At 35.7% G+C, this 20,032-nt stretch overlaps 1 protein-coding gene across 1 annotated transcript; it reads right to left on the bottom strand.

The window, feature by feature from the left end:
• Positions 1–9,928: 9,928 nt before the first annotated feature.
• On the bottom strand, positions 9,929–10,757 carry LOC109003841 (oleosin 18.2 kDa-like). Its single transcript, XM_018982154.2, has one exon. The coding sequence runs from the start codon at positions 10,658–10,660 to the stop codon at positions 10,181–10,183; it is 480 nt and encodes a 159-aa protein (XP_018837699.1). The 5' UTR covers positions 10,661–10,757; the 3' UTR covers positions 9,929–10,180.
• Positions 10,758–20,032: the final 9,275 nt, after the last annotated feature.

Below are 20,032 nucleotides of genomic sequence, written 5' to 3'. Positions count from 1 at the left end.
CGACACCAACTGACCGGCCGCATCAGGAACCGGTGGAGAACCGGTCGGCGTGCGGTGGAAATTCAAAGAAACCGATGTTCAGCGGTTCGGTCCCGATTTGAAGCTAGACCGGACCGCTGAAACGACCGATATAATAAAACCTTTATTTTTTTAATATACCCTTATCGAAACGACGTCGTTCCACTTAAGTTTAAGTGGAACGACTTCGTTTTAGTTAATGAGCATTACAACAAATAATGGAAACGACGCCATTTGGCATTAAACCAAATATCGTCATTTTATTAAGGACATAAGAAAAAATAAATAAGTCTGAAACGACGCCGTATCACATAAACTTAAGTGGAACAGCGTCGTTTCGAGACGAGTCTTCTTCTTCCCCAGCTCTTCTTCCTGAATCCCATCTCTGCAACTCTCTCTCTCTCTCTCTCTCTCTCTCTCTCTCTCTCTCTCTCAGTAAAACTGCCAGAGAACCGTCTCGATCGGTGTTCTCCTCCCCATCGACCGGTTACAGTCGGTGCCTCCCCCATTTTTTCAAACGTCGATCGGCGTTGGTTTTGCCCAAAAATCGCGCCGACGACGTTGGTTTTCACCCCTAGGTATATGTAGAGTGTGTCCCCTTGTTCGGGTTGGCTTAACAATGGCGGACTGGATAGGCATTGCTGTAGTGCTTGAAACACCTTGTCACAGTTGTCATTCCAAGGGTATAATTTGTGCAGGACCTTAAAAATGGTAAGCATTTGTCCGTGGGTTTGGACACGAATCTATTTAATGTCGCCACCTTGCCACTTAGTCTTGAGTCTCACTAATGTTTCGAGGGGGTTTCATATCCATGCTTGCCTTGATTTTCTTTGTGTTGGCTTCTATTCCTCTTTCAGACACTGGGAAGCCCATTCATTTTCCCGAGTCAACACCGAAAGCACAATTAGCCAGGTTGAGTTTCATTTTGTACTGGCGTAACACGGTGAAGGCTTCCCTCAAATATTCCAACTTGAACATTCAATTTATGAGTATTTGGTATGTTGCCCCAGTGTTTTTCAACCTGAAGGGCATGACTTGATAGCAGTACAATCATCGATATGTTATGAATGAGGTATTTTCTTCGTCTGCAGGGTTCATCTAGATCTGATTGTACCTTGAGCAGGCATCCATGAACCTCAACATTCGATGTCCCATTGTTGAGTCGACAATTAAGTCAATCTGTGGTAGTGGAAAACTATCATTTAGGCACGCCTTGTTGAGGTTGGTGAAGTCCACACACATTTTCAATTTTTTTGTTGGAATTTTTCACTAGTATAATATTGGACAACCACTTAGGGTTGTGAGCTTCCTTGATGAATCCCATTACGAGTAGTCAATTGACTTCTTTGGTTATGGCCGCATACTTCTTCATGCTGAACGATTCTTCTGGCGGACTTTCTTGTTGGCATGTCAAGGCAAAGGTGATGCTCGATGATTGCATTGTCTATCCCTGGCATGTCTTCATGACTCCATCCAAACACATCTCTATGTTCGACCAGAAGTTGCTTTAACGCCTTTTAGACCTCAGGCTGGAGTCTGGTCCCGACTCTTGTTGTAGACTCTAGTCGTTCAGGATGAAGTGTCACTAGCTCTAGCGGCGAATTTGCTTCTGCTTACAGCAAGTTTTCTCTAGTTGTTCAGGGTGCGGTGTCACTAGTTCTAACAGCTCATTGGCTTATGCTTACTACAAGTTTTCTTTATCCCGCGTTTCTATGCCATGGTCAAGAAGGACGGGTGGCTGGGGGAGGGGGGGGGGGACTTCATCTCGAATCCGGACATCTGCTCCTCCCAACCTAGGCTCTTGCACATGACACTTTGTGCTATGGTCTGCTCGCCTCGAACTTCTCCTACTCCTGCCTTCGTTGAGAATTTCATCTTCAAATGGTAGGTAGAGGTGACTGCTTTGAGGTTGTTCAAGAATGGGCACCCCAATATGGCATTGTAGATAGGGGGCCTTGACTACTAGGAAGCTAGCCATTGCGGTGGCAGTCTATAATCCCTTCCTGGCTGTGACCGGTAGGGTTATTGCGCCCAAGGGTTGTACTACATCTCTGGAGAATCCCTTCAATGTGTGGGTCATGGTCGGCTGAGCTTCCATTGTTGATCAAAATCCTCCTAATGGTGTAGTTGGTGACTAAAAATGTTACCATCAATGCATTGTCATGTGGGTGCAAGACCCCGATCTCACTCTACTCTCTGCCTAGGTGCTTGTTTCCCGGGCTTTAAATGTTCCGCAACTAGGCACTCCAACTCATCACTTCCCCGTAACTTCCCAACTCATCTTTTCATCATATAGCAGTCCTCCGTCGAGTGGGTCTCATTCTGTTGGTAGGCACAAAAATGTCTTCCTTTCTTCACGTTATCGCATGCTGATCGATTTGGCGACCTACCCTCTAACTGTGGAATCAAGTTGTTGTGAACGGACCTCGGGCCACGTTCTCGTTAGGGTGCTCATCTTTCTTGCCTTTTATCATGATGGCTTCATCCAGTCTTCTCCAAGGCTCTTCGTTCACTCGACCTTTGAGGGTCCCTATCTTCTTATTTCATCTCTGCTTTCTATGGTGCAATTAGGGCTTGCAGTGTGTCTTTAGCGTTGACAAAGTCTTCGGTGTTATCCATAAATTCTCCTGTGTTGATAGTCCTTCGTGCTATCTCCGCCATGAATAGACTTCGGGGCCATACAACCCCCAGAAGGGCTGCCAATGTATTTTTTTCATCTTGGCCATCGGTAGTTAAGCGCTCTTTATTGAACCGGGTGAGGTATGTCTTCACGCTTTCTCCTTCTTTCTGCTTGATGGTCAGGAGGTATGCTACGGGTTGCCTTCGCCTCCTTTTGGCCATGAATTGTGTTAGGAATTGTTTCACCAATTTTTCGAAGCTATCGATCAATCTAGGTCGTAGCGCCCTGGACATGCCACCTCCTTGGGGAACTTGTGAAGGGTCATGTGTGTTTTAAATTTTTCTAGGTGTTCTACTGGATCTCACGACCTGTCATACAGCAATATCTGCAAGACCTTGAACTTTGGTGGGAGCATCACGACCATCACCTCCAAGCTGTAGGGTAAGCCTGTGCGGTTAAACAACTGATCGACTGAGGATGATCCTCCCATCTTCCTGGCCATCCCTCATATTTATCAACAAGGCTGCACAATTCGTCGTGCAGATTCTTTTTTTCAGCTTTCTCGGCGTTTGTTCCACCTACACTGTGTGTCTCTTCTTCTGTTTGTTCGTTGTGTTTCAGTGCAACGCCCTCTCTGTGGTCATGGTTTTTCCATTTCAGGCTCTCGTTCTCTTGCTAGAGGGCTTCCATCGCTTCACTCATCTTCTTTAACTTCCTCTTCCATCTTTAATAGCATCTTCACCAATTATGGAAATTCGTGTATTCACATTTGCTTTTTATACTCGAGCATAGCACTTGGATAATTGGTGATATGCTATTAATTTCTAGTTTGAATATTGGGGAAATGAAGGCTCTCTGTTTGAAACAGGTTTTCTTGTTAGTCAACTTGAACTAAAGATTCAAGACATCTAAACACAAACAGAGCCTAATATCCACCTTATTACTTAGCTAGGTTGAAATCAATTGAAGGAAGCTATTTTGAAGTTCAAAGAATTTAGATCAAAGACAAAAATAATTTCAGGGTCTGGATGCCATCTTTCTCTAGAAAACTTATTGTCAAGTCTGCTTGGGATTTAATTAGATGTTCGGATGAAACTTTTCCTCTTTTTGCTTGTATTTGGAATCATATCTTGCCTCCAGAAGTTTTTTTTTGGGTGGAAGTTATCATAATGCAATACCAGTTGATGTTGTGGTACAAAGCTATGGGATTCACATGGTATCCAAATGTGTTTGCTACCCTAGCTTTCCAATGTTAAGCTCTGTTGATCACTTGCTTGAGCATGGGAGGTTAGCTACTGAAGTTTGGGAGCATTTTGTTGCTCTCTTAGGTTTCACTTCATTGTTAAAGGTCCCTTGGAAGGGCATATTTTACAATGGTGGCAGCTCTCCAAAATGAAAGATCAAGCTAGTATGCCAGTTACTTTGGCCCCGATGCTTAATTATATGGGAATTATGGCTCTCAAGGGACAATAGTCTTTTTAATATAATTATGTCATCATCTCACTCAGTCATTAGCCATGTCATTCATTGGTTACATGATTTGAAAGCTTTGTTAAAACCATATAAAATCCCAAGAGTTCAAGATTCTTTCACTCTATAGGCTTTGCATATGCAACAACTGCAAGTTAGAATTAAAAGGCCCGGCCTGTTAGTGCATTGGGAACTTCTCCCAGTAGGGAAAATGAAGTTTAATATAGATGGTTCATCTCTTGGAAATCCAAGCCCTGCAAGCTGTGGAGGTGTTTTGAGAGTTGGCTGTAGAGATTTTATATTTTGGTTTTTCTTTTCACTTAAGAGTGGAAACCAATATGCTTGCTAAGGTTATGGCATTGAAGCAAGGGCTACTATATTGTTTGCAGATCAAGTTGGTTGATGTCATGTTTGATTCTGATTCAACAAATTGGTTTATTCATACTTCTTCTCCACCTTGAAGATTTGGAATGACATGATTACCTTTAGCCGTTCTGTATCTTTTCCTCTGCGGTACGCCTATAGAGAAGGCAACTCTAATATTGCTGACTAGCTAACAAAAGTTAGTGCTCAAGGTTTGCCTGAAGCCTTTTTTTACTATCTTCTCATTTGCCTGAATTAGCTTGGAGTGAATTCAACATAAACTTCAAAATAGACTTAACAATTTTGTCAAAATTCAGACATAGATTGTAGTTCTTGCTCATGCTTTACACTATATAGTTTTGTTAATATAGCTTATTAATTTTCATTCATGTTATTTTGATAGTTAAATGATATAGTTTTTTTTTTTTTTTTTTTTAAGACTTGGCTTGGGATTTTTGTAACCCCAAATTCTTACCTTTGTATATGGTATTCTTTGTCACTCTACATAAAAGAAATTACAAAGACTCGTGGATTAAGGACATGCCATCATGTTCGTTTGGTTATATTTAAACATTGTATAATGTCCCACGAGGCTCTGAGCCGACCAAGCGAAAAAAACATGATTATGAGTAGTAGTACCCATGTTAAAGAGAGATTTTATTATTTGCATTCTTACTCGCACATTATGGCCGATTTTTTTTCTCAATAAATCGACCCAAACCATGAAATAAAATATGAAATCCGATTCAAACTCTAGATACCAATCTACAACAGATTTTATTTATTGTGATGGACGAAACCATCTCAAAAAATTGCAGCATGATCGTAATAGGCGAGGAAAGAAGAAGAAATAAATCCTATCATTGTTCAAAACTTTTGTTGTCTAATTAATTTTGCAACTCTCAAAAATATTTTCATGAGATGATACTATTTGTAGTGTAATATGATACAATTTATATAATTTTTAATTTTATGAAATCATTAGTTCTGATTAGTACATTTGAATGTAAACAAAGAACGTTTAAACATGTCTTCACATTCGAATTAACATTCAAACATAATTACACAGACATGTGAAATTCCATCTTGACCAGCATCTCCCTCTGTACTTATTTTTGAACTTCAATGCGTATTCTTTCCTCCTGATCTCTTTGTCGCTCCTGCAAACACATCTCTAAATTAGACTGTCGCGATAAGAGAGCTTCCAACTCCTATTGTCTCGACTTCATCTGCTCAATTTCTTGGTGTGCGGCATCTAAATCTTTTGTAAGATTATTAACTTCCTTCTCAAGGCAGTGGAGGATGAACTAACGCATTTGGAAAAACGTCTCAAACCTCTTACCAAACCAACTTGGTCCCAAGGACCTACGGAAATATGTCAATGTCACTAAGAGAAGATTCCTCAAAGGCTGACTGTATCTCAATCATTTTTTCCTACAATAATTAAACAAAATGACCTCACTTATATAATTATCTTTGATGATAGGATCAATCCACTTGTTGTACGTATCGGTGTGAGTAGCAACATAAACATGAATGATGGAGAGATTTTTAGGATCATCGTGTCTCTAACAAAGCCACAATAGTAATTTAAAAAAAATTATGTTAGTACTTAAATAAAAAATATGATAAAAATGACTGAATTTTAATAAGTAATTACTATTTTATCGGCAAGGCATTGGAATGACCTTAAACTGGCGCGATGATGGATTTTCAAAGACATTCTATTATGTGCATTGATAGAACTTAAGTGTTGCAGGAGAAATTAACAATGTTAAATATAATTTATAAAACCAATATGAATGTAAATAAGCTATAGGGGAAACATCTAGAATACCTGATAATTTGGGTTTGCGAAATGATAACAACACTTCTTTTAATCGTCTAACTTCATTTTTTAAAAATATCACTAAGCAGCCTCTTCCAACGTCTCAAATTTTTTGAAGTGGTCATAATATCGTCCCTTGTGACGTTAAAATAATGTAGTCATCAACTCATTCACAGTTCCTAGTTCCTCGCTACGGCCAAAATTTAGATCGAACTTATCCTAACAAGTGAATTGCGTCAAAAATATGAAATTAAAATATCTCTAAAAAAACTAGGGTATATAAAATCACCAGTACACGACTTCGAATGTGATCCCTAACATCATTTAGAACATCTCGCCAAAACCGCACATAAAATGACGCATAAGTTCGGACTAGTCTTCTGATATAGGAGGAAAGCGATGCCGCACTATCATCCACACTACCAGTGGAGTTATTGAAGATATTGACCTTGATTTTCCCGTGCCTTATATTTTTTTCCAGAGCTAGGCCATGTGTTAAGCCACAACCACGACGTGAAAAGACATTAGCTAATATATTTAAAATTATTAAAATCAGTTTCTTCTCAAGTATTCAAATATAATTAATTATCAACATGAATTTACTTACTGGTAGGTGTGGACTGGCCGTCTGCCTTTTGTGTATCAACTCGATCAGGAGCGGAGTCCTCAATCGGTTCGGGACTTGGCAGAGGATGCACATTTCTTTGTTGTCGATTTGGTGGCATTCTTATAAAAAGTTATTATTTTCAATGAACTAGTTTAGAAATAATTATGAAAAATGTAATAGCCTAATCTATGTAAATAAAACATTTCGTATTTTTATTCTTCATCTCTAAATGTATTTTCCATATTCGTTCCAGAATCTCATTCAATAACATATTCGTAATCTCTTTCCTCATCATCATCTTCTTCTTTATCTTCTTCATCGACTTCTTCTTATGATTCTTTTTCTTTTTCTTGTTTAGATTCTTCTTATTTGTCAAAATCTTCAACTGAATGATCATTTAATACGGATGGGTCGAGATGTATGGGTGAGACGTCATCTCTACATAAGGGGATTAGTTCGAGTGCTCCAAGGTCAAAAAATAAATTAATACCCTCTCCATCTTTTTGGTAGGCCTCTATAATCGAAGTGTCATCTTCATCTCCACTATAATCGTGATCAACTATCAATCCTACATCAAAATTTTGTACGACTCGTCAAGTTATCTCTCCTCTAAGTTCATTGGCCACTTTCATTGGATTAATCAAGTAATAGATTTGGGTTGCTTGACAAGCCAATATGAACGGATCATCTTTGTACCATTTACATGTAATATTTATATTCATAAAGCGACTATCCTTATATATCGATACTCGACCACGGCCTAGATCTCATCAATCACATTTAAATACATATGTCACATTCTCGCTCAAGTATTTCAGTCTGATAATGTCATATATGACACCATAATAGTCAATATCCTCTGTTTCATGACTTCCCTTGACCAATACACTACAGTTTTACGTCTTTCGATTACGTTCACGGTCCATAGTATGAAACCTATAACTTTGAACTGTGCATGCAGTGCATTGAAATGCTCTGTTTGAAGAACCACATGCCAATGCATGCAATTCAGAAGAAATTGATTCTAGATCGTGAGCACGTTTTTCAAAATCTAACAAGTGAAATAGTAACAAAATTATACAAAGTTATTCTAAATTAAAATGGTTTACAAATATTCTAGTATACGGGAAATTTAAATGCGTACGCATTATTCAATCCATCCTAAAAATTCATCTTCGTGCCTCACATTTATATTCTCTACGGCTTCTGTTCTAAGTTTGTCCATGTGCTCACTATATAGAAGTAAAAAGAATAGAAAATTTGAACACCTTCGATATAGTAGTACTTTAATAGAATATAGAAAAATCAAAATTATTTTAATTATAGATCGACATACCTAAGATAGTCATCAATCTCATGAAAATTATTTAACACGTACCATCGAGCTTTTCCTAACTATCTACCGATTAAATCATATCCCGTTTGTCCACACAAGGGTCGTACATTATAGAAAAACACATAGCTCATGAGAGCAAGGGGCAACAAAATCAGCATTCCGCTCTTCTGAATTAAAGTTTGTCTCAACCCCACTAATAGGGTTGTAATCGATCCGAGCCGAATTGGTTTTTGGCTTGTTGAGCTCAGCTCGACTTAAAATACTCGAGCTCAACCTCAAGCCCGAGTTTGAGATTTTTTTTTTTATTCTTTATTTGACCTTGAATTGATAAGCTAAACTCTCAACTCGAGCTTGAGCTCAATCTCGTCCCAAAAAGGAGTTCAAGTCGAACCAAGCTTGAGCTCGGATTGTTTAATTTTTGAATAATATTTAATAATTGATAAATTAAATAAAAAAAATAAAAGATTTAATATTGAATTTATACAACTAATAAGTATAACCTCTATTAAATTTTAAAATTTTAAAAAATTCATAAATAATTAATATCTAGCTAATTGATATATATTTATCCAAAATAACAATATATTATATTCCTACGTATGTTATTAATACATACAGTTAATATGATAGCATATATATCTATTTCATATATAGTTCTCACATACTAGTATATAAAATTTTATCAAAAAAAAATATTTCTTTTTCTATACTTTATGCAATGAACAATATGATCATTTAATATATTTAGTCTTTTTGTAGTACAATTCTCAATCTTTTTAAATTTAAAATTCTATTTTTAATTTTAAAATAGCTCATCACGTTCAAACATTCGAATGAATAAATTACGCGTTCACACGTAAATGGGCTTAATGTTTAAACGTACATGAATCATTTGAACGTTCGCATGTACTCATTCCAAACTAATTTCAAAACGACATCGTCTGAATTAAGTTCGAACATATATATAATCATTTCTCGTCCACCTTGAGTGACGGTTTGTTGCAATCATCATAGACTCAAAGAAAATGATTTTTTGTGACATCACAAATTCAAAACCGTTATAAAAATTCAGTTGTGTTGTAGTAATATCAAACCCTAGATACCATAAAATCACTGTTTGTACCTACTATATTTATATCCTCCTGATATTTTCTTGGGTGTTGACTTGAATTTTTTTTCTTCCATTACCAAATTAGAGTAGTCTACATCATGACTCCTAGAAGGAAAATCCAACCATTAGGAATCATTAAAAAAAAAACAACAAATCTCATAGAGTGAAATACGTACGTACGTATATATATACATAGATAGCGATTTTTCAGTACAAGAATACCTAATAATTTTAAAATCTCTAGAACAGTATTCCTATGTAAATCATTAGTACGTAGCATAATCTATCGACCCCAAAAGATAAAATAAGAAAATTAATGACTTCGTCTTAGTTTGCCCAATTAACATTGTATCCCTGCGTACCCTAATTAATACATGATGATGCGCCCCCATGCACCCAGATGCAAAAATTCCCTTCAGGTGCTTAAAGGGCATCATTTTTCTGAGAAAAATACTGTTCTACACTACTATTACTACTACTATATAGTGAGTATATAGTAGTATCTACGTAGTAGTGTATGATCTTTTCGAATATTCGAAAAGATCATACACTACTACGTATATACTCACTCATAAATCCCAACATAACATCGGATATCGATTTTTATAAACAAAATGCGTAGACACTGCCAAATATGCATGCATGCCTAGCTTGCCTTTTCTTCTGCAATAACCCTTTTTTATTACACTGATATTTACTTGAAAACCCAGAATTCTTTACCACTGAGACTTCTTCCTAGCTTACACATACAAATTAAGGTAAACAAAGGAGACATTGACCAAACTAGCTAGTTCACAAGGCTCACAATACTAAGGCGTCGACCGTTTTCATGTTCTTTTTTCTTCACCCCTCCCAGCCTCTTGAGCCTTTCCAGCTGTTTCCTGGGCCTTTCCAGTGACAGTCTGACCCATCTGCCCAGCCGCCTCGTGGGCCCGCCGCTTTGCATGTTCGAGTTGCTCCGGCACCCTTGTTCGACGCAGATAGTTGGCTATCCACGAGAGCGACGAGAGCCCGGTAATACCGAAAGCTCCCGACGCCAAAAACCCGGTCACTGCCAAGGCAATGACTACTGCTGCCGGGACCAAAACCGGGCTGCAAATGACGAACAGCGGGGTCGATACAGCTAGCCCGATGAGCGTTGCCACGAGCGTGAGACCAGAAAGGAGGAGAAAGAAACCGGCGAGGGGTAGGAGAGTGACAACTGCTATAACTTTCGAAGTCGGGGGACCCTGACCCTGACCCTTTCCAGAGAACATGCCTTTCATGCCGGTATCGGTGGGGCGTTGTTGTTGGTACTGCTCGGCCATGGCGGTATATTTTTGTGTTTTGTGGGTGTGCGATATTGCTAGTTGCTTCGGTTTCTGAGAGAGAGAGAGAGGGACTAGGTTGGGGGATATAGATACTTAGAACGCTAAGGGAGGGGGTTTCATGTGGGTTATAACGAGGGGGTGGGGTGGACACGTGGAGGATGGGGAATACACATGTTGGATGGAGGAAGTGTTGCATGAGAAACATGTCGTTTCAGATGAGGGTGGGGGGGTTTGGAGGGAGGTCATGTTGTCATCCATTTGCTGTTGGTCACTTTGTGAAAGATGGCATTACCATATGTATTTTGGAGATACGTGTGTGCATGGCTTTTGGTTAGTACCACTTGGGTAAATTGAACCATGTGTGTGTATATATCCAATGGCAGAGCCAGAGTCCAGCAAAGAGAAACATTAAATACTTATCCTATTTTTTAATGATGACAGATAATAAATATTAACATTTCTGCAAAATCTTATGAATCAAGTTGAATATAGTATCTTATTAAAAAAAAATATATTAAGGGTTTGAGTGCAAAACTGAACAATTTTAAATATTTTGCTTCACTGAATTAGATAGTCTAATATATATAAGAAAAAATAGATATAATATTAATTGAATGCTTATGTTGGATTTGCATTTGTTGAGAATCTTGTTACACAAACAACATTTTTCGTTTCATAATAAAAAATGATATTTGTAATTATAGAGTGCGTAAGCACCGTGTAATTTTTTTTAAAAAAATAAATAAATACGAGACTCACATAAAAAATAACTAATTTTTTTAATAATAAACTTCACTATTTTAAAAAAAATTGTGTGATGTTTGGCAAGTGAGAGTACCTCAAGTACTCTTACTATTATTCTTTACTTTATTATTACTTTTTACCTACTTTTTTACTATTCATTACTTTTTACCTACTTTTTACTACTATTCAATATTTTATTATTACTTTTTCACTACTATTCACAAACATTCTCAACATTTCTCAACACTTCTCACTACCCAAACGTAACTGATTTTTTTTTTTTTTTTGAGTTAAAGACTAACTTATATAAAGTGATTCAAATAGATAGATTGTTTTGTTTTATTTATATTTTTTTTTTTTGGTGAGAAAAAACACGTACGTTCTCGATCTGGAGGATCAAGCTTGGCATGTTTTCAATCTTTTGGTCAGGCAAAATTGAAATTCTGCAAAATGATCTATGACAGGAAGGGAGGCCCTCGTTGCTCGCCCATTCCAAAGCTGAGCCCTACACATGTTTGTTTGCCGTGCCACGTCCAGGTCAGGAAATTGGCTGGGCCTGGCCTCGTTTGGCTAAACACATATAAAATGCAGTACTTAGCCAGTTTAATTTTGTATCCAAAACATTGCGGCAGCCAGACCCAAGCTTTAATTGGTTATTAATTTTGATGGTGCTCAATCCAATGCTATATTTTTATCTTACAACAAAAAATTTATAAATTGATATGCTATAATTTTTTTTTATTGGCATCTGATGTCTAGGAATAACATTTCAATTAATTTTGGGAATGCACAAGTTAATTTAAGAAAAAAATCTCTCAGTCAGATAGCTCTTAAAGATTGTTTGCATCAAGTGAGATTCGGACCTTGGACCCTTGGGTTGAGCAAGCCACCAAAATCAAAACTTTTATCACTTGAGCCAATCCGTAGTGTTATGCCCAGTTATCTTTTACAATAAAAAGTAATTTCTAATCTAATGTATTATATTAAACTATATTAATATATAAATTTTATTTTATAAGATTCTTATAGATCAAGCATTTCATAACAACAAAGAGTGGTCTTCTGTCCTGATAAGAAATATCGTGCCAACCATCAAGCTAGCAAGGTGGATTGAGTTTGTGTTGGTCAGAGAAAACAAATTAACCTTGCTTAGAACTCGTGGAAGTTCAGGAGCTTTTATCAATTATTTAAGAGCTGTCTTTTGATAGCAGTTTTTTTTTAACTCGTGTTTGCGGATGGTGGCCCTCCAACTAAGGGGTTTCGAAGGGGCCGTGAGGATGGGTGGAGATGATCAGGTGATCACCCCCGCTCGTGCGGTGAGTAGACTAGCAGTAGTAGTGGATCTGCTTCAGCTGCAACGGCTGCCACGCACCATATTGAGCGAAGGTCACTCGTACTTGAGTAGTCATAAAGTGCGCTAGCGGCGCATAATCGATTTGAAAAAGAGTGAAATCTATTATTAAAAAATTAATTTTTTTCATGTAAATTTCTTATTTATTCAATTTTTTTAAAAAAAATTATGATGTATTTGTAGATTCTATGACTATAAATATAATTTATCATATACATAATATATATATATATATATATATAAACTAAAGGAGGGAACTAAAAAATTAACAGTTAGAACCCGAAAAAATAGCAAACCACGTACGAGGATATATATGGCACATAATTTTCGCTTCTTTTTAAGCATGAATAATATTGCAACTTTATTAATAGTGATGCATGGGCGTTTCAACATGACTTTCTGCAAACCTAATCAGAGCAGCTAGTACTTTTGCTATTCCTAAAAGGCACCCCTGGAATTAATCCCACAAACGACAAACATGATCTCAATTAGAAACCTCTTATTGACAAACCAAGGTGGTAAGTCATTTTAATTTCTCTCTTTGGTGGATCATCGATCCTAGCTAGCTACCACGTACTCTCAACATATATAGCTGTTCTGATTTTAGTTCCGATCTTTCATTTTCCTTGTTAATTAATTCATGGGTATAGACAGAAATTTCAATGGGTTTTTAAACTCTATGGAATAGAGCAGCCAGGTCAACAGATGGACTTGCAGTTTACTCTAACTTTATGCGATATATATGCAATACACATATTTAATACACATACGTTATGATCATCAGCATTTTTGGTAGCCTATTTTTAAATAATATTTTTAATTATTTTTTATATATTGATAGTGGAAAGAATCCACCTTAAATTTTTATAATTTTATTTATATATAATATGCTTGATTAGAAAAAAAAAAATTGATCAAGTAGTACTTCCCTCTTAATTTAATGTCTTCAAATAAAAAATGGTATTTGAGTTTATAAATTATATTGACTCCTCAAAGGCAGAATATCATGAGTGAAAAGAATAGGATTTCTTCAACCCGTAATCTTGCATTTGTTTATTATCGCATTGATGGCAACCATCATGGCAATCATCATTGGTAATCTGACATAAAGAATACTTTATGTGTGAAAGTTAAAGGCATCATGATAAAGAATATATCAAACTAAAGCGCCAAAATTTATGAAATTCAGTGGCCGGTTATAATTATAAGCTAGCCACATAAACCTTTTTCTATAACCTCATGCATGTGCCCGCCTGCATGATTCAAATTATAAGCTCATCTACTGTGTGTATGTATATATACACACATATATATGTGCATGTATATATACACATATATATGTGTCAATGAAAAATTCTAAATATAAGCCTCACATCTTGTACACTCACTTAAAAATATATGATTTTACTTTTTTATCCTCATATTTCATATTTAATTCAATATAAAATATGAGAATAAAAAAATAAAATCACATGTTTTTAAGTGGGTGTGCAGTATGTGAGACTTCTGTGTAGCACAACTCATGTGCCAATATGATCACTTGGTAATGTAATCATGTTGATGATAACTTAATATAATACATTTAACAATCTATGTTTCAGTTCTCTGGTTGATCAGTACTTATGTGTGTGTATCTAGATCTAGAGATTGTGAAGTGTGAACAGCCTTTTTTATAGCGCCACTAATTAAACAAAAGAACAAAAAATTAGGCATGCATTTCCATTAGAGTTGAGTACTGATGATGCATGCATTCGGCGGATCGAGCAAATTAAAACTGTTCGTTGCATGATTTATATATATATATATATATATATATATATGCATATCCTGACGTACAATAATATATGATAAAAATGATTAATGATTGTGAAATATTCGTTCAATAATATTGGATCGACTAGCGTATCCTTTAATTAGTACATGATGATCATTTTAGATCATTGTTGAGTTTGATTGTTTGCTGATTGTTCAAGAATTGAAAGCTGTCCAGGAGTATTTATCTTTTAATGGTAATTTAATTATGGAGGTAAAGAGTCTAACGTGCCTTTTTCAAGAAGTGATCATTGAGCATGTACATCGAGAAGGTAATGGTTTGGCTCATTGTTTAGCGAGGTACGCATGGAATGTATTGGATGTTCAGATATGGTGGGGTGCTATCCCTGAGTTTGCTAGTCATGCCATGTGGTTTGATCATGCTGTCATATAAGGATGTTTTATGAAATTGGAATGAAATTGTTCTGTTTATCAAAAACAAAACAAAAAATCATTCTAATTCTTAATTTAGAACCCAGCTAGCTAATTTAACACTCTAGTTAATTAAAATGTGCATTATATCATTATATATATAAATTAAGCATGCATGCATAAACGTTCGTTGGATCAGGTTCTATATATGATCTCTCATATATAGAAGCTAGCATTAACGTACGCACTTTCCGCTATCTCCCGTTTTATATTAACAAAAAACGTCGTCGTTGAATTAATAGTTATTCGTTCAAATGCTTTAATTGATGATCATGGCGGAAAGTTATAATTAGAAATTAAACTAGTCAATGTGATAGAATCAAACGATCGAAATATTTATTAATTATTTATATATGTCATATAATTAATTCAGAGTGGTGTTATTCTGCTGCCTGATCACTCCATTTGACTGTTAGGTCAAATTGATATATTTTTTTTAAAAATTTTTTTATTCATATTTTTTTACCATTTTAAAATATTTAAAAGAATATATAAAAAATATATCATTATATTAATAGTTACTTTTTTAAGTATTAAGTAAAGAAAAAAAATTAAAATATATAGAGTGTCAAAATAGATGACAAATTGAGTAAGTAAAATAGTATTTTTATTTTCTATAATTAATGCAGTACTACGTACAGTTAATTAATGGCTTGAGGCCAAAAGGTGGGAGGGTAAAAGGCAAGGAGGCTGTTTGGAAACCAGCTTAATTCTTAATTATAAATTTTTATAGGAATTCGCAATTTTGCATGATGGGATACAAAAATGTTTTAGATTTGCATTCGGAATTCAAAAAGTATCTAGAATGATTTTTTTTGAGAAATTTTATTTGCAGTCCCCACTTAGGGACTGCATGTGCAGGCCATTTATTAAATAAGAAAAATCATCATTTCAGGAGGGATAGTTTTGTAATTTTTAAAAAATTAAAGATAAAATTGCCTAGGCTTGTATTGCAGTCTCCAAATGGGGACTGTATCTAGCATTGCTCATTTTTTTTTACTAATTAGTAAATAAGAAAATATTTTTAATTGATGTTGTGAATTTTTTATTTTTTTAAAAAAATATTTATGATGATTAAAATATATATATATGAAAAAAAAGAAAACAAAAATAAAAAAAATGAAATGAACTATTTGGTGAAATGATTCGGACTACTTCTTCAATAGCTGTAGCAGAACTCTTTGGAATAGGACGTTGCTTTGTCATGTCTACATCACCAAAGTAGGGGATGATTATGATTATGATCATGATCGATATATATACATCATGTGACCCCATTTTTAGGTTTAAAAAGTCTGTTGATGATATAAGGATCTTGCTGAAAGAGAATGGATTCAATTAATCAAATGATCGAGCCATTATAATGATGGAGTCGTCCTTTACATAATCCTACATCGAACTACCTTTTTCTAAATGCTTTGAAGCATCTCTTCGATGTTTATTTTCTATTGGCATATAAAAGAAAATGGAAACTAAAAAGATCAGTCTGCAAATTTTACAAATAGAGGCGCTCATAACACATATATCTAAAAAATCTCCTTAAATTCTTAGATATATTCTGGATATATAATACATGACTTCATGTATATATATATATATATATGATCAGCAAGATGTTGATTCTCGATCGTGATGCATCAAGCTAATAATAAATTCATAGGCATTAAGTACCTCTTGACCTTGTGGTTTAATTTAGGTTGCGTTCGGATGTTAAACTGAGTTAAGTTGAATTGAGTTTTTTATGAATAGTAGTGAGTCGAGTAAGTTTATGGGATCCACTTAAGATGAATTTAAATTTATTTATAAGAAATTGTATAATAAATGGGTCCCATCATTAAACCCAACTGTTCATCTGGCATACCAAAAATAAACTACTGGCATTAAATCCTATAAAGGGCAAAAAACTTTCTCCAAGCTGCACTTGCAGCCATTCACCCTCAAGTCCAGTAAGGGCAAATTGGACAAAACATGACTTCTTTTTTTTCTAGGCTTTGGTTTGTAGGCATTATGATGCCACTAAACTTATTTACGATGCAACTCAAGTTGGTGTTTGGATGGTAAATATGCTTAAAAATGAATTGCACTGAACTCAGTTGACGAACCGAACATGGCCTTAATTAGTATTGCAGAATTCAAATGCCTCAAAATGTGGAGCTCTAATTTATTTCTGTGTTAAGTTTGCCTAGCTTCCAGGTAAATATAGAAATGGTACACTTCCAGGTAATTTATTGAGGCAATAGCTTTGTTAAGGAGTCTTCAACTATGTGCACAATGGAGACTTTCAAAATTATTATTAGAAACAGATTGTTTGATACTTGTTAATGCTTTGAATAATCTATCTGAATTTCTAACAAATTTTGAATTTCTACTTCAAGATATTCGAAAGATGATTAAGGGTTTTCAAGAAGTTCAAGTCTTGCATATTGTGAATCGACTGGGTACTATGGCTCCTCATCAGTTGACAAGACATGCATGCATGGGGTGTCACTGATATTGAGATGTGGTAGAATTTTTGTCTTTAATTTTGTAAGTCAAGTTATTTGGCTTGATAAGATCAATATTTGTAAGTACTCTATTTGATTAATTCAAGGAATGATTGTCTGGTTAAAAATTAAATTAAATTAAAAAAAATAAAAAGAAGAAGAAGAAGAAAGCTAGCCCACGCAAAGCTAGCTAAACTTCTTTAATTCGTTTCTCTGCGGGTGAACTGAGCTGGATTCTGGACTACTATATACGTTTTAATCCAACTATGATATGGGCAGGATTAACCCTAATTATAAGCTCGATCAGTAGTCTTTTTTAGGTTGTTGTTTGAACATCATAAAATCACCAAATATATACACCGCATGCATGCATGCATGCGTTGGGTCAGTGCAACTTCTGTTCTTGTTACTTAAGACATACACACTGATAGTCTGAGAGGGAGTGTAGATCAGTTCTCCCCGAAAACCAAAAAATCCAACCTAAAGGGAACAACTGAACATGTCCAAGCCAGAGTCCTTTTCCCTGATTTATTAGAACCTCACGAGGATCACAAAGTGTTTTTCTTGTTGTGGGGGAATTGAGCAGAACCCGGCCCCCACAGTCTGTTCTGTTTGTCCTTTGTAATAGACCTCTCCTGCCATTTTTCATCTGTTTGCTTCTTTTTCACGTCTCCGCAGAGAGGAAGATTGGTGGATTTGATGCATTCTGAACTGATGACTATTGCAATTTCAGAGAAAATTATTCAGAAAGCCATACTTGTTCCCCTGATCTCTGAGGACTTTCTGAACCCAACAGTAAAAAGTGTCTAACTTTACTTGTTTTTTATAACTAAAAGAAATTGTAAATTGAGGTAGATATTATGATGGAAGGAGATCAGATCGATGCTTAGATTTTGTGTACAAAAATTTCCAAGAAAGAATAAGTTAGGCGAGGTTTTGGTGATCTCGAGGAGGGAAGTGAGAGAGAAAGAGAGGCGATGAATTGGAGGACATTGAAGACGTGACTCTCACTACTGGGAAACTTCTGCCAGACCCAGATCCAGAGAGCTACCCCTAGCTTGTGAGTGAAAAAGAAACAAGACGGTTCCAAATTTTCAGGATTTAATTATACGTTGTTGCGCGTGTGCATGCTTGTGTGTCGACTGAGAGAGAAAGAGAGACTGACAAAAGTGAGGGGAGAAACCGAAGGGTTGGTCTATGCTTAATGATGATGAAAGCTTTGTACTGCTACAGATTGTTACGATAAATGAATGAGTAAGAGAGTGAGAGAATGAAATGAAAAAGATGACAGTTGTAGAAAATAACTCTGGGAAAAAAACAGACAGTCGTAGAAAATCTCTCTCTCTCTCTCTCTCTCTCTCTCAGGCTCAATCTAATCACATATATACTTGTCAATATCTTAAAGCTTAGAGATAGAATGACGGCTTCGGAGGTGTTGTTGCGACCTTTTTCCCTTAGAGAAAAGAGAGAATATGCTGGCTGATCATTCACATACTGTTTTTAGAGTTGTAATAGCATGTAACCCCAACACTATTTATCCAAAAAGAAAAAAGAAACCGACCTAACACTGGTTTTAGCTCACTCTTTCGGTCCTGATGATCTCACCTTTAGGTTTTATTTATTTATTCCCCTTTTGTGGTGGGCTCCTAATTAATTTGGTCGGTTTTGACAAATATATCTTGATACATGCATGCATTTAGAAATATAATACTGATTAAGATAATATACACACAGAAGTATAAACACATGCACAGACAAGAATGCGTGTGCGCAACTGTTAATGCATAGAGGGTTTTACTGTGGGTGACATTTTGGCTGAGATTTCACTGTACCTTATGCCTGGGGAGTGTTGGAGGATGCTTGTTAATAGTGATTAAACGGGTTGGGAAGTAAAAGCTGAAAGACTCTTCATGGTAGAGAAACGACTTATCGATTGTATCCAATGAGGACAAAGCCTGTGATGAATCACTGTTTTAGATTTTTGCTGTTTTTGAAAACAATATGCATGTGGAGCTTAGTTTCACAAAAAGAACTAAAACCCCACAAAATAACCAGATTCTCACTATGGAAAACACTGCAAGTTTTCTCATTGATACGTCAACGTCAAGCGCCACTGATTCATATCATTTTCTTTTTGAACTTCTATGAACGTACGGTAATATATATATTTATATATATGTATATCATTTTCTAGCTAGGTTTTCTGCAATGAAATATCAGTAATTTCCATCACATCAATTTGATAAAAAAAAATATATGTATATGTGTGTGTTTGTGTACAGCAACAGATGGGAATTAAAATCAATGGTCAAGTAAGTGCAACTTGGAGTTCAATTTGACATCTTTCCTATGGTTCTCTCGAAAGCAATGGCTATCAATCAGCCCAACCAGATTTGATGTATAAATTAAGAAATTGGGACGGTGGTCCTCAAGAACAAAGCAGAAGCAAAGGTGAGAATATATAGGGTAAAACAGAACTAAAGCCATAGACTTGGCTAGCTAGAGAATCCTCTTTAAAAGATCTTCAACTAATAATTACCACTTATT

The sequence above is a fragment of the Juglans regia genome, chromosome 2, assembly GCF_001411555.2.
Source record: "Juglans regia cultivar Chandler chromosome 2, Walnut 2.0, whole genome shotgun sequence".
In the NCBI taxonomy this organism is placed as follows: domain Eukaryota; kingdom Viridiplantae; phylum Streptophyta; class Magnoliopsida; order Fagales; family Juglandaceae; genus Juglans; species Juglans regia.
The sequence above is the reverse complement of the archived record's forward strand: the minus strand, read 5'-3'. Positions and strand labels throughout refer to the sequence as shown.

Coding starts and splice junctions, on each gene's coding strand:
- LOC109003841 (XM_018982154.2), bottom strand. CDS start 10,660: ATGGCCGAGCAGTACCAACAACAACGCCCCACCGATACCGGCATGAAA.